Here is a 15,050-nt window from a genome sequence, read left to right on the forward strand (position 1 = left end):
CCATAAATAATTATTAGGTCATCATGCTAAACTCGAAGCCGACTAATCAAAATTTTTATTTTTTATTTTTTTAATAACAATTAATTATATGAAAATATTTTTTAAAGACAAATTATTTTCCTTTCTGGAAATTTATTTTTCCTCTCAAACAATACAGACATCTGGATTCTGATTGGTGGTGCGATTATAACCGACGATTTTTTCTCATTTTTTACATTCGTAAACCCTAGAAATACTAAACGAGCCCTCTCTCTCTCTGGTTGAAATCATCATAGTGGATAACGCTTTCAGGTTTCCAGGCCAAATGCGCAGCTTTTATGGTAAAATTTTCTTCGCTGGTTAACCATAAGAGGTACGGTTTCTTCTTTCGAACATCTAGGGTTTCGTCTTCTTCTTAATCGAAGCTACAGAAGCTTCGATTTACGATATTTTGATTCATCTTGCGATGTCGCCATGACATCCGAGACGAACAACGAGAGTGAGTTAGAGAGACAACAATCTGATGTTATTGATGATCCATCCATCTTAGGGGTTGAATCGTCTGAAAAAACTAGGGTTTCTGGAGATGTAGTTAGGGATCCTCGTGTTGATGGTTCGAATGAGGGTTTTTTATATGGTAGTGTTGATTTGAGAGAAGAAGAGACGAAGATAATGGGATCCGAGGAAGTTAGGGTTTCTTCGGAGGTTGTTTTGGGAGAATCGGAGATCGAAGCAGAAAATGGGATTTCGGATGAGTTGCAGTCGAGTGGTGGGAAGGATAGTTCCGTTGGTTTTGAAGAATTAGGGAAAAATGGGTCTGAGGAAGCTAGGGTTTCATTGGAAGTCGATTTGAAAGAAATAGATAGTGAAATGCAAGTTAGGGTTTCCGAAGTTGATGCTGTGGAGGTCGGAAGGAACGATGGTTTTGTTGTTGGAGACACTGAAGTGGAGCCGTTGATGACAAGAACAGAAGAAGGGGTTAGGGTTTCTTCCGGAGAAACAAAAGAAGATGAAGAAGTTAGGTTGTCTGAAGTTAAGGCCTTGGAAGTAGGGAGGAAGGATGATTTTTCTGTTGGAGACACTGCAATGGAGCAATTGATGACAAGAACAGAAGAAGGGGTTATGGTTTCTTCTGGAGAAACAAAAGAAGATTCAAAATTTAGGGTTTCTGAAGTTAAGGTTTCGGAAATAGGGAGGAACGATGGTTTAGCTGTTGGAGACACAAAAATGGGGCAATTGATGACAAGAACAGAAGAAGGAGCTAGGGTTTCTTCTGAAAATCCAAAAGAAGATGCGGAAGTTAAGGTTTCTGACGTTAAATCTGTGGAGGTAGGGAGGAACAATGGTATTTCTGTTGGAGAGTCTGCGGTGGAGCAATTTAAAAGTACAACGGATGAAGGGTCTGGATCTAGGGCTTCTTCCGGAAAAATAAAAGTAGATGCAGAGGTGACGGAGGAACCAAGTGTTTTTAGCTTCGATTCTCCGTATTCTTTGGTTGATGGAGGCTCTAGTACTGCATTATTGGAGGGGTTTGGATCAGAGGCAGAGAAGGCCTTGACGTACGGATTTGAACCAGGGGACATGGTATGGGGAAAAGTCAAATCTCATCCATGGTGGCCAGGACACATATTCCATGAAGCTTTCGCGGCTCCTTCTGTGCGACGGACAAAGCGAGAGGGTCATATGTTAGTTGCCTTCTTTGGTGACAGTAGTTATGGATGGTTTGATTTAGCCGAACTTATCCCATTTGAGCCTAACTACGCCGAGAAATCACGGCAGACGAACTCTCGGAATTTCATGAAGGCCGTGGAAGAGGCTGTTGATGAGGCTCGTAGGAGAGCTGCTCTTGGTTTGGCTTGCCGATGTCGGAACCCCTTCAATTTTCGGTCCATGAATGTTCCCGGGTACTTTTCTGTTGATGTTGGTGGTTATGAGCCTGGAGAAGTTTATTCGGTGAAGCAAATTAAGAAGGCAAGAGATTGCTTTCAGCCCACTGAGGCACTTTCTTTTGTACAACAGTTGGCACTCACGCCTATGAGTAATGAACAAAGGAGTCTTGATTGGATCAAGAATGTGTCGATGATTCTTGCTTATCGAAAGGCAACTTTTGAGGAGTTTGATGAGACCTACGCTCAGGCGTTTGGTATGCAGCCAGTACGCCCTAGTCGTGATTCTATGGGGGTGGTGGATCAGCCTGCTAGAGTGCCACCTCGAGGTATAAGTTACTAACGCTAAATTTTCAGTTTTTTTTTTTTTTTTTGGTTTAGTATAATGTTACTTAGATTTGTGGCAAATGAGGAATGGTGGTTTGTATTTGATCGTTTTGCATTCATATATTATGTACATTTAATTCATTGGTACTTCCTATCATGCTCCAGCATAGTTAAAGCTTCACCTAGTGATTGACACACCTAGCCAAGACCCATATTGCCTAGGCCAGCTTGAAGTCACTTAGGCGCCCATGATTTAAACTTAAAAAGCTTCAGCCTAGAAGCAATTTAATATAGTAATATTCTACATACAATTATATACCTCTGATGAATTATTTATCTACTTAGTTTTCTTCTTCATTCACTTTTCAGAATCCTAGCAATCAAGTTTGGAATCTCTAGCTAAGGCAACATTCTTGAGGAACAGAGTGTGCAAAACGGAAACAATCCTCTGTCTTCTAGCTATAGAAAGGGACTCTGTGCACTATAGAATCATAGAGACAACACTTCTTTCTCTACTTTTTTGTTTCCATGATGGAGATTGTCTCTTTGAGACACTGAAACAATCTTCTCTGTATTTTCCATTAGTTTCTTTTCTTCTCCCCTCTCTTTTTTGTGTTTTGGAGAGGCACTATGTGCAATAAAGAAACAATCTCTATCGATCATTATTCTTTTTCTGTTTTTTGGAGAGGGACTATGTATGCTCAAGTTTGCAACGCAAATGATTATCCATTTCTGTTGTCTCTTTCCTTGCTGTTTTTTTTTCTTTTACCCCAGTTTCTCTTTCTATGTGTTGGTCTCTTTTTTTCATTTGGTTGTTTATGGGTTTCTTCTCACTATTCAAAGAAAAAAAAATTACAATGGGATTTGCTTTTATGTGAATCTAATTTTCTGTTTATTTAACAAAAAAATATTTTCATTGTAATTGATGATCAAGTTATCCAATTAGTAATCTATTTTGGCTATTTGTTACATAATCCAATATTTGCATTGCACAAATGATGAGTTCCTTCTCATTTAGTTATTTGTTACACTCTATTAGCTCCCCAAGGGAAGAATTATTCTGTGAGAAACTTTTAGATTAGGTTTGTCTGATTTCTGTCTCGATCAAATTTGTTCACATTTCAGAATTTTATTGAGGTGGCTTCGTTTAGGGCTCTTAACATTGTACATACCCCCTCTTTTTATCAAATTGTTTTCAGCTCTCACTATGATCAACAGTTCCAAACAATGTTCATTTGGAGTACTTTCTTCTGATTTGTTCTGGTCATCCCTCAATTTTCTGCTATTCCTATTTTTGCTGAGCCTCATTCTTGGATTGTTGATCATTTGTGTTTAGAGCAGCTTTAGTACATGTTTTATCTGATAGCATACATGTAATCCCATGCAGTGTTTATTAGCCTTTTATTTATTATTTTTTAACAAAAAAATAAAAATAAATTGAAGGACATTTTGTTTTTAATAAGCTCTCTCTCTCTCTCTCCCTCAATTGGTGTATTTGTTACTGTTTCCTTCAGCTCCTTTGAGTGGTCCTCTAGTGATTGCCGAAGCACTAGGTGAAAAGAAGAACTCCGCAAAGCCTACGAAAGTGAAGGACCAATCGAAGAAGGACAAGTATCTATTAAAACGGAGAGATGAACCATTTGAGCCTAGATCCCATCATGTTGGCCCAGGCTTTGTTTCCTCGTCATCTTATAAGGAGGGATCTGCAGCAACGATACCTGGGGATTATGTACTCCAAAAGAGAACTCCAGCTGTCTCAATGAAGTCTCAAGTTCCAGTAAAACAGGATGGAATGGGAACCATTAGTGGGCGCGCAGCAGTTTTGATTCAAGGGGGAACTGGGCCTAGAGCTGAATCCTTGGACAAGAAATTGGTTGCTGCCAAATTTAACTTGGTTGAGACACAGGTCAACATGTCTCCAGTTGATTCATTAGCTAGATATCCTGGTGATAAAGAGAGTGCCTTGCACGAGATGAATGGAAGCATGAATGCAGGTAGTGCCATGGGTCCCATAAGCACAGGCCTCGATGGATCCTCTCTACCCAGAAAACCAGAAACCCCTGGCGTACAAGATAGGCAGGAGAGCAAAGCTATGGTCGAGTCAAAATGGGAGGGGAGTGCAAAATTATCCAGCACAATTGAGGGTCTTGAGCAGCCCAAGCCGAGATTGTCAACGCCAATTGAAGATCACAGTGGTTCAGATCAAGTATGGGATGGTGGTGGTAGCAGGAATGCTTCGGAGTCTATGGGTACTAATCTATTACCTGCTGATGCCAAGCTTCCTGGTAGGGTTGTTGGCACTGGTGGTGATGGGGTGGTAAAAAAAGTTAAAGTTCTTAAACGCCCCGGAGCTGACTTGAATCATGATAAATCTATGGTGGGGGAGAAAAAGAAGAAAAAGAAGGAAAAAACATCCTTGGAAACCTACCCGGAGCATCTGCAGAAGCGTCTTAAAACTGCAAAAGATGGAGAATCCGTAAGAAAGTCGGCCAGTAAATCCAGTGGGATCGGTTTGGCCTCCAGAGAGAATACACAGGTGGATACACAGAGGAAAGACAGTGGGGCTGGTGGTACAAAGCTCCCATCTGAGCCTTCAGTGTCGCAGCCAAAAGTTGACCTTGAAAATATTGAGGTCGATCTTCCTCAAGTATTGGACGACCTATTGGCTCTTGCTCTTGATCCATTTCATGGTCTCGAACGAAACAGCCCTTCAATTGTACGGCAGGTTTTCCTCAATTTTCGGTCACTTGTTTATCAGAAGAGCTTGGTTCTTTCTCCTCCAAGTGAAGCTGAAACTACAGAATTTTCTACTGAAAAATCTCCTATTAGGTCTTCTGACATTCCTTATGGTGAGGATGTGAGAGACCTGCCTTCAAAACGGCCAAAGCACTTGACGAGGCCCGAGGATCCCACAAAATCTGGTCGGAAACGTGGCCCGTCTGATCGACAGGAGGAGAAGACTGCCAAGAAGCTTAAGAGACAGAGTGATTTGAAGTTGATGACTGCAGAAAAGAAGGCTGGTAAAATTCCAGAGATGCAGAGAGATCATAAAGAAATTGGCTCAACTATTCCAGCTAAGACCGTCAAGACTGTTTCGGTGAAGAAGCCAGGACTGCCACCTGCAAGGGTGTTGGAACCCATGTTTCTGGTGATGAAGTTCCCTCCTCGAACCACTCTTCCATCAATTCCGGAGCTGAAGGCAAGGTTTGGGCGCTTTGGACCACTGGATCACTCTGCCACGCGAGTGTTCTGGAAATCCTCGTCATGCCGGGTCCTGTTCAAGCACAAGTCTGATGCTCAGTTGGCATACGATGCACTCCGAAACAAAGCCATCTATGCCCAAATGCAGGTGAACTTCCACCTAAAAGATGTAGGAGCTCCAGCCCCCGAAGTACCTGAATCTTCTAATCGAGTGGATGATGCTTCTGATGAAGTGGTCCCACAGTTCAGACCTGGAGGTGGTAATGATTCCATAGGTGAGCCGAGGCCAATGGCACCTATTCAACGGCCTCAACATTCAAGTGGCCAGCTGAAGTCAATTCTGAAGAAGCCATCTGGTGATGAGGCGGGGCCCTCTATGGGTGTCACAAGAGAGAGCCCACGTGTAAAGTTCATGTTGGGTTCGGACGAAAGTATTAGGGGAGAGCAGTCGATGATGGTTAGTGGTAGTAGTAATAGTAGCAAAGACAACAACAACAATGGTTTTAGTGCTGATGGTGGTTCATCATCTTCTTCCATTGGAATGGGTGTTAATAGTAAGAACTTTCAAAAGGTTATTCCTCCTCAACAACTGCCTCCTCTTCTTCCTCTACCCCCTCGAGTTCCCGATTTGCATGAAAGTCGTGGAGTTGGTCATTTTACTAAAGCCCCCATTGCACATTATAGTGAAGTAGTGGTAGAGCCAAGAAACAACAATAACTACTACAACACAGCCAACACCAACACCAATACCAATACCAATACCAATGGCATAGACATCTCTCATCAGATGCTAAACCTTCTGATGAGGTGCAATGACATAGTAAGTGATGTCAAGTGCACGTTGGGCTATATACCTTACCATCCTCTGTGATGAATCTGATGGTTATAATGGGAAGCGTGCCGCCGCAATGGGCCATTTTTAGGCTGTCGTGATGAAGCTCAAAGTAAAGCGATTGCAAAACATGAAGAGATGTTGAGTCATGAAGATCATTTCAAATGGGAAAAAATGTAACTAAAAAAATCAGAATCATTATAGAATGTGTGGGTTTTAATGTTTAGAATTCGATCTTTTTTGTTCTTTTTTTTTTTTTTTGGCGTGGGTTCGTCTGGGTGGACCCTGTGCATGCATACCCAGACCTCACAAAATTCTGTTCTAGTAGTGTGTTAAATCTTGGAACTTTAATTTTATTTTGTTTTGCTGGAAATTAAATGCTTTTCAACCCCATGGGAAGCTTTAATCTGCTTGGGTGGGTTATTTCTGAAAAGGTTCAGCCTCGTTAAGTGGGTTTCTTGTTGTTGCTATCATGACAAAAGTGGGCACACTGATCTCTGAACAGTCGTCCATAGATTTCCAACCGTGGATTTTAACACCTTTTCATCTAGTCTTGCACTACGGGTTAAAAGATTAGGTTTCCAAACCCTTTATAATTTAAAATTATAAATCTTGTTAAATTTTAGTGTGTACTTTGGTAATGTGGTGGGCCATAAAATTTCATGATGCTTATCGATTAGCCATTTATCAAGATAATTTATTTAAATTGCCAACTCAATTAGTTGATATGTGACGACTTAAAAATTATGGGAAGTCTTCGGCTCTCTATGCTTTGTCTTACATGGGTTAGAGAGGAATGAACTGATTTTTTGTGAGAGTAATCTCTATAAGTCAACATGACCCTTTAAAACTTAAATTATATAAAATCCATGGTGATAATTTTCTTGAGGGTAATTTAGAGATAACCTGCTAAGTTTTAGTGAAGATGACATGCCCCTGCTTTCAAACTGGTGACGTACCCCTTGACTAAGATCTTTTATGAGAGAGAGAGAGAGAGAAAGAAACTGATTGAAATACCCTATACCCTTGTCTTCAACCTCATGCCAAAGGCTCTTGTTTTATTTTCTTTTCTCCCAAAAATCTCAGTCTTGATCCTTCATACTTGGTGAAGTCAACTAGTGTGGAAAAAACCTGATTGTTGGACGATCCAATCACTAAAAGTAAAAAATTATGTTGACCCACTATTTGATGATTCTACATCTTTTTGTTGCACTTGTGGATGATTAAAGCAACAAGTTGAAAAAACAAATAAAAGAAAATGGTGTTCAATTGAGCTAATACCAAGACAATTTGGTTATATTGTTTAAGGAAAATGTAAGATTATTTCTAGTAAATGATAAATTAAGGAAAAATTGATTGAGATGATTTAGGAAATTTTGACGAGAGAGACGATTATAATTTTAATTAAAAGTATTCAAACTATAGATTTTAAAAAAGTGAAAGGAATATCTATGTCAGAGTATTAGGTTATATTGTGATGTATTTGTTGGAAAAATCAACGAAAATTTATAGATTTGTATGATCAAGTGGGTCACTTTGAGCTATAATTTAAGTGGGATTCACATTTTGTTTGAGGCGGAACCAGTTTGAAATTTATTCTTCTCTTTAAAATGAATAATTTTATTTATTAAGTCGTTAAAAATCCCTTTTAGGTGAATGAAAAATCAGCTCCAAATAATCCCTATTAGCCATGATTTGTTACTATATGATTTGTAAAACTATTAAGTTTATTAGTGAAACTCTTTAGTCCCATATTGGATATGAATAAGAAATTTGTCTAGTTCTGATATAGAATTTCTCATATCACTTAAGTGAATATGAGAGAAAGATTTAGGTAAGTCCACAAACACACAAAATGCCCATTGGCTCAAGAAAGATTTAAACCATTGGTCGAAAAAAATCTTTAATGCGTGTGCGTTAGGCAGATGAGGTGCAAATTTTAACAATTTGACTTATTTTGAAGGGGCGAGCACCCCTTAATTCCTTTCTCATCTTCCATGGTGTTTGTTTGTCCAGAAATATTGTCTTCAAAAAGACAATTCTCTTGAGTTGTGGGTTGTCTCTTAGAAACCTTTTTTTTTTTTTCCAAAAGACATCGTGTCTCTTCTTTTTCTATAAATAGGTCATTTTGACCTTGATTGTCATTCATTCGATTTTCTCTTATCTTCTGTTTTATTTGCATTTTAAATTTCTTGTCTGCATTCTTTGAGAGTACAAACTTAATGTTCGGTTAGTTAAACGTGCAAATTGAAGTGTTGCCTCTGCACGTGTGATCGTTGTATCTTGAGAAACAATTGTTCGTAGATCCATAAGCTCCTAATTGAGGGAACAAAATTGTCTTAAGGACATTGTATTCAGCACAAGCCTCGATCAATCTCCAATTTGTTTAGTTTAGATTTCTAACCAGTTCTGATTTTACTTATTTTGAATCATTTCTTGTTGATTTTTTTTTGTGAAAACAGATTTTCGGGTATTTATCTAATAGCAATCTTAAGACAAATTTATATTTAATTATTTCTAATTCTGTTTTCACATATTAAAATGAATCACCAAAAAAAATCAAAGAAATTTAATGGCTCAGATTTTCAAGTGTTGGAAACAAAAAATGTTGTTCTACTTGACAACATTAACTTTAGCCAAATTTCTTTAAGAAGATGTTCTTGTTCTTAAAGAGAACAAATAATATAGTACAACTGTTACTGCTGTTGAAGCATGTAATATTCTAGTTTCTTATGCAGGAATTATATCCTAAATGGAGTAGATAACACCCTGTATAATGTATATAGTCCAATCGCCACTGTAAAAGAACTACGATAGTCAAGGTTTATATAAGTGATAAAATTGGTGTCCTTGTACTTGTTCTAGTTCTGGCAGGACTCTTATTCCATCTAAGCGTGAACATGGTTCGACTGAAGCAAGGGCAACAGTTAAGAATGCAAGGCGTGTGGGAAATCTTAGACAAAATATAAAATAGAAGATGCTGGACAGAAAAAATTTGGAGTTGGGAGGTTCTTAGATTTTAAAATGTTGGACTCCAAAACAATGATAAATCAAGTACAAGAACTTCAGATTATCCTGCATGAAATTCATGCAGAATGTATGTCTATTAGTAAATCCTTTTAAGTGGCATCAGTAATTAAAAAATTATCGTCATCTTAGAAAGATTTTAAAAATTATTTGAAGCACAAATGCAAAGAGATGAAGCTCAAAGACTTCAAAAATACTAAAGAATAGTGGGTAGACATAGGTGCTACTCGATATATATGTTCTAATAAAAATTTATTTTCAAAATATATAAAAATGAAAAAAGATGAATAACTCTTTATGAGAAATTCTTCAACTTCAAAAATCGAAGATCAAGGGAAGGTGATGCAGAAATTTACTTTAGAGAAGAGTCTTAGTTTGATGGATGTGTTGCATGTACTCGATATCCCAAAAAAATCTTGGATTCGAATCTTTACTTAGTAAGAAGGGTTACTAAGTATTTGAATTTGAATTTGATAAATTTGGATTCGAATCTTTACTTAGTATTTGAATTTGGTAAATTTATATTTACTAAGAATGGAATGTATGTAAGCAAATGATATTTGACCGATAGTCTGTTTAAGATGAATGCAATGACGATTGTACCTAAAGCTTCTAATATGAATAAAGTGAACTCTTCTATTTATATGCTTAAGTTTTTCAATGTATGACATGATAGATTAGGTTATTTGAATTTTAATATCTTGCAAAGGTTAATAAATTTAGATTTATTACTTAAATTTTATATCAACCAAAATCATAAATATGAAATATGTGTGGAGGCAAAATTGACTAAAACACCATTTCATAGTGATATCTGTGATTTAAAATTTATGCAAACAAAATGTGAGAAAAAGTATTTCATTATTTTTATTGATGATTGCACAATATATTATTATGTGTATTTGCTAAGAAGTAAAGAGGAAGCCTTATAAATATTTAAACATTACAAGAATGAAGTTGAAAATCAACTTAGTAAAAAGATAAAGGTAATAAGTAGTGATAAATAAGGTGAATATGAAATACCCATTGATGGGTTCTATTTAGAACATGATATTATTCACTAAACTACTGCTCTCATTATTCACCACAATCTAATGGTGTTGTTGAAAGCAAAAAAATCGAACTTTAAAAGAAATGATTGCTATGTTGGTAAGTTTTAATTTACCTAGAATTTATAGGAAGAAACAATCCTTTCAATAAATCACATTCTTAACAAAATACCTCACAAGAAATTAAACTAAACTCTATATGAGTTATAAAAAGGTCAAAGACCATTTATAAATATTTAAAAGTATGAGAGTGTTTAGATAAGGTAATGGTTCATAACCTGTAGACACCCCATTTTTGCATTCGCCTAATTAATCAACTCGTCAACCCGATCGCAACGGTTCCCAATGATGGATGTTTATTCTAATGCTTTATTTTGTTATCAGATATGTTTCAGAAATCCGGATGAGGTATCTCGAATTAACAAAATCTTAAAAATCACGCTACGCTAGGAAAATACGACCCCAGAAACATAGAAATTATCATCTTGCAGACCAAAAGGAAGCTTCACGATAAAAATCACTAAAAATGACCAAATTATCAAAATATCCCTAATATCAAAACAACCCTAGAGCCTAGATTACGCTTAGGAAAACTCATTCAAACACATAAAATACAAATCGAAATCAAATAAATCATTTCGCCAATTTTCACAGAATTTGACAAAATTACGAAAATACCCTCATAAAGTTCACGACCATTTCATACAAAAAATTTCATAAATGACAAAAACCAATATTCCCATTGAATTTCTTATGAAAAATTGATTTCAAAACATCTTAGAACATTGAAAAACGACTTAAAACGTAAAAAATCATCTCCGAGGGCAAAACGGTAGTTTTACAATTTTAATAATTAAAATTTTTAAAATAATAAATAAATAATTAAATAATGTAAAGTGAAACATTAATAAAATTAATTTAAAAATTTTAACCAAAAAATCGATCAATCAGGCTTTCAGGCAAAATTGTTGATAGTTGTCAAGATATTTATTTAAGAACCCCTCCATCTAGGGGCCCAAAGAATTAAAGATATAATAAAAGGGGAATCTCCAAAAATTAAAGTCAATCAAGTAAGACTAAAGTCAAGATATTAAAAACCAACCAAGAAAGACTAAAGTCAAAGTATTAAAGTCAATCTCATAAGACTAAAGTCAAAATCCTAATTTAAACTAATCAAGTCAATCTCATAAGACTAAAGTCAAAACCCTAAATCAAAATCCTAATCTAAACTAATCAAGTCAATCTCTTAAGACTAAAATCAAAACCCTAAATTAAAACCCTAAAGACTAAGTCAATCTCATAAGACCAAAGTCAAAACCCTAATTAAAACCCTAAAAAAAACCCTAATCAAACCCTAATTCTTCTAAAAAAATTTATAAATAGGAGCCTCCACACCCTATTTTCGTATCAAATGAAAAACCCTAAGAGAAGTAGGTCAAAAAGCTTCCCTAGCCTCCCACAAACCCTAATTTTGAAGTCCCAACTCCTTACCTAACACCCATACTTCGATTTTAGCTTGAAAAACACCTAGAAGTTCTTCAAAAAACACCCCAAAATCCATAACAAATTTGAAGAATCCAGATCCAAGAAGGAGATACCTTGCCTCAGAGATCAGAAATCAGATCCGGAGACAGAACGAAGCAAGGAGTACGGTACAAAGAGCAGTTTCATCAGATCTGAGGGAATATAACCTTTGCATATCGAAGGTAAAATTTCTGTTATTTTTTATCTAGGTTTTGTCATTAGCAATGTAGTCTTATTTGAGATAAGTAGAGACCGGCATTGGCCAGGCAGGGTTGGTGCCTAACACCTTCCAATCCCGTAATATGATCCTTGGATTCAATTTTTTTTGTAGTAGATTAGTTTTTTATTCGTTTAAAGTCAGTATTCGGTTCCTAGACCGTAATAACTAGGTGGCGACTCCCAAACCTCAAGGGTCAAAAGCGGATCCGCGCACTCCGCGGATCGAGGGCGCTTTCATAACCCTAAAAATGTTAAGATAGGATAAAAAATCAATAATTATATATTAATTGGTTATGCACATAACAGTAGTGTATATTGATTTCTTGTGTAGAAATCTGACATTTCTCACATTCATGCTAATACCATTATTGAGTCAATGAATGTTTTACTTTTAAGAATATTTTTCCCTGTAAAAATGTACAAGAAATAAGTCTTCATAAAAGAACTTATGATATTGCGATTATTAGTTTACAAGATAATATATACCAAAAATCAATAAAAATGAAGTTGAACCTAAACGCGGTAAGATAATTAAAGTGACTAAATCATTTGGTCATGATGTTTTAACATTTTTGTTAGAAAATGAACCTCAAAAGAAAGCCATGTCTACATCTGAAGCACCTTATTGGAAGGAGGCTGTGAATAGCGAAATTGATTCAATTTTATAATATCATACTTGAAAATTGGTGAAACTTCCACCATTCAACAAGCCTATAGATTGCAAATGGATCTTCAAAAAGAAAATGAAACCTGATAGTTCCATAGACAAATACATGGCAAGACTTGTTGCCAAAGGGTTTACAAGAATAATTTTCATTCGCATGTTAATATTTATTGCAGCATTACATAAGCTAAAAATATATCAAATGGATGTTAAAATAAAATTTTTAAATGGTGAATTAAATGAAGAAATTTATATGAAACAACCAAAAGGATTTACTGTCAAAGAACAGAAAAAAAATGTACAGACTTGTTAAATCACTTTATGGATTGAAACAAACACCTAAATAATGACTTGAAAAATTTGACAGTGTAATGTTGTCAAATGATTTTAAAATTAATAAATGTGACAAATGTGTATACCTTAAGAGTATTGAAGATGCTTATATTATTGTTTGTTTTTATGTTGATGATATGTTAATTTTATAAACTAACAAAAATATCATCAAGTCAATAAAGAAAATGTTGACTAATAAGCTTGAAGTGAAAAACTTAAGTGTTATTAATATTATCCTAGGAGTAAAAATTAATAGAACATTAAAATGACTTGTATTATCTTAATCACATTATATTGAGAAAATGCTTAAGAAATTTAATTAATTTGATTATAGTCTTCTTAAAACTTCAGTAAAAGTTAATTTTTATATGAAGAAAAAGATTAGTGAGAGTATCTCTTAATTAGAGTACTCTCGTATAATTGACAATTTAATGAATCTCATGAATTGCACAAAGCCAAACATTGCTTACTCAGTTAGCAAACTGAGTAGACATACAAGTAATTCAGGATTAGATCACGAGAAGGCATTAATCAAGGTTTTAAGATGTTTAAAATTTACGTTCGACTTTGGGTTGCACTACATTAGGTACCCAACGATACTTGAAGGATATTGTGATGCCAATTAGATATCAAAATTTGAAGAATCAAAATCCACAAATAGATATATATTCACACTTGAAGGTATAGTTGTTTCTTGAAAATCTTCTAAGTAGACGTGTATAATCCGGTCCACCATGGAATCGGAATTTATAGTTTTAGATAAAGTAAGAGAATAAGTTGAGTGCCTTTAACATTTTTTAGCGGATATTTCATTATGACCAAAACCCATGCCTGCCATCTGTATATATTGTGATAATCAAGTAATGATAGCAATAGCACAAAATAATATGTATAATGTTAAGTCTTTACATATTCGTCGTAGACACAATACTGTTAAATAATTTCTTTTAAATGGAGTTATTTCTATTGATTATATAAAGTCTAAGGACAACCTCGCAGATTCGCTTACCAAAGATTTAACAAGAGAGAAAATATACTATACATCGAGGGTTTGACACCCCGCCAAAAGCTAACACAAAGCCACATGTCAGATCTCGAAGCAGTAGGTGGAGCCTCGAAATTTCGGCATGGTTTCCTATGTTTATGTTAGCATTCCAAGGCGTTCAACCTGCACCTAATAAATGACATACAATCCTGCATATATACATACAAAATATAATATTAACGGAAGCTTATTTACATCTAATAACGTATGATAGATCAGAATGCGAAAGAATAAATTTATATACAGGATTATACAAAAATTCCTCACTTTAACAAAAGTCTTAACGCTCTATAAAAAAAACCCATAATACTCCTAAACGAATTTGACACCATTAGGGGTATAGCCCCAATACTCACCAAGTGACAGACTCTGATTGTCTATCTGACCTACCAGATGATTCTCACTTGTTTTCTACACCTGCTTCATCAAGCTTAGGATCTGAAACTAAAAAAAATAGAGAAGGAAATGATGAGTAATAATGGTTACCTAGTAAGAAAGAAAACAATTATGCCAATAACCTCTCCTAACATAATCGAATAACCGTACTAAATCATTTTAAAATATATAAAATTTTATAAAAGAAACTACGATTAACTGGTACATATAGCCAATGATGAGCAACTAAACGTTTTAAAACTCACATTACATCGATCAGCAGTACTCACTATTTCTTTTTATTATTATTTTTTATACAAGACTAATTGATCAAGTGGAAATATTAAACATGCATTTCATTTTATATATCAAAATAAGGTAACAAATACATAATACACAATGGTGTAGTAGTGGAATTAAAGAGTTAGGATTCATGACTGGATCGCTCCCAGTTGGGACATAGTGTTTCATAATAAATTATTAGTTCTTGATTTTGTGGCTAGTCGCTGTTTACCACACTTGCGGAATTATTTATCCGACTTAAACTGACTGTTTGACTTGATCGTAAGTAATGGGTCTCTTTTCGATG

The 15,050-nt window shown here is 35.4% G+C and overlaps 1 protein-coding gene across 1 annotated transcript; it reads left to right on the plus strand.

The window, feature by feature from the left end:
• The first annotated feature begins 215 nt into the window (after positions 1-215).
• Positions 216-6,618, plus strand: LOC147395956 (Tudor/PWWP/MBT superfamily protein). Its single transcript, XM_086449956.1, has 2 exons — positions 216-2,194; positions 3,707-6,618. The coding sequence occupies exons 1-2, from the start codon at positions 454-456 to the stop codon at positions 6,262-6,264; spliced, it is 4,299 nt and encodes a 1,432-aa protein (XP_086306082.1). The 5' UTR covers positions 216-453; the 3' UTR covers positions 6,265-6,618.
• The last annotated feature ends 8,432 nt before the right edge of the window (positions 6,619-15,050 follow it).

This window comes from Akebia trifoliata, chromosome 8 (assembly GCF_017979445.1).
Source record: "Akebia trifoliata isolate Shusen 1 chromosome 8, ASM1797944v1, whole genome shotgun sequence".
Classification (NCBI taxonomy): domain Eukaryota; kingdom Viridiplantae; phylum Streptophyta; class Magnoliopsida; order Ranunculales; family Lardizabalaceae; genus Akebia; species Akebia trifoliata.

What these genes read in the sequence shown, in the direction of transcription:
- LOC147395956 (XM_086449956.1), top strand. Translation starts at nt 454, where the DNA reads ATGACATCCGAGACGAACAACGAGAGTGAGTTAGAGAGACAACAATCT. An exon ending in TGCTAGAGTGCCACCTCGAG is followed by an intron (nt 2,195 to 3,706) that starts GTATAAGTTACT and finishes TGTTTCCTTCAG; the next exon opens with CTCCTTTGAGTGGTCCTCTA.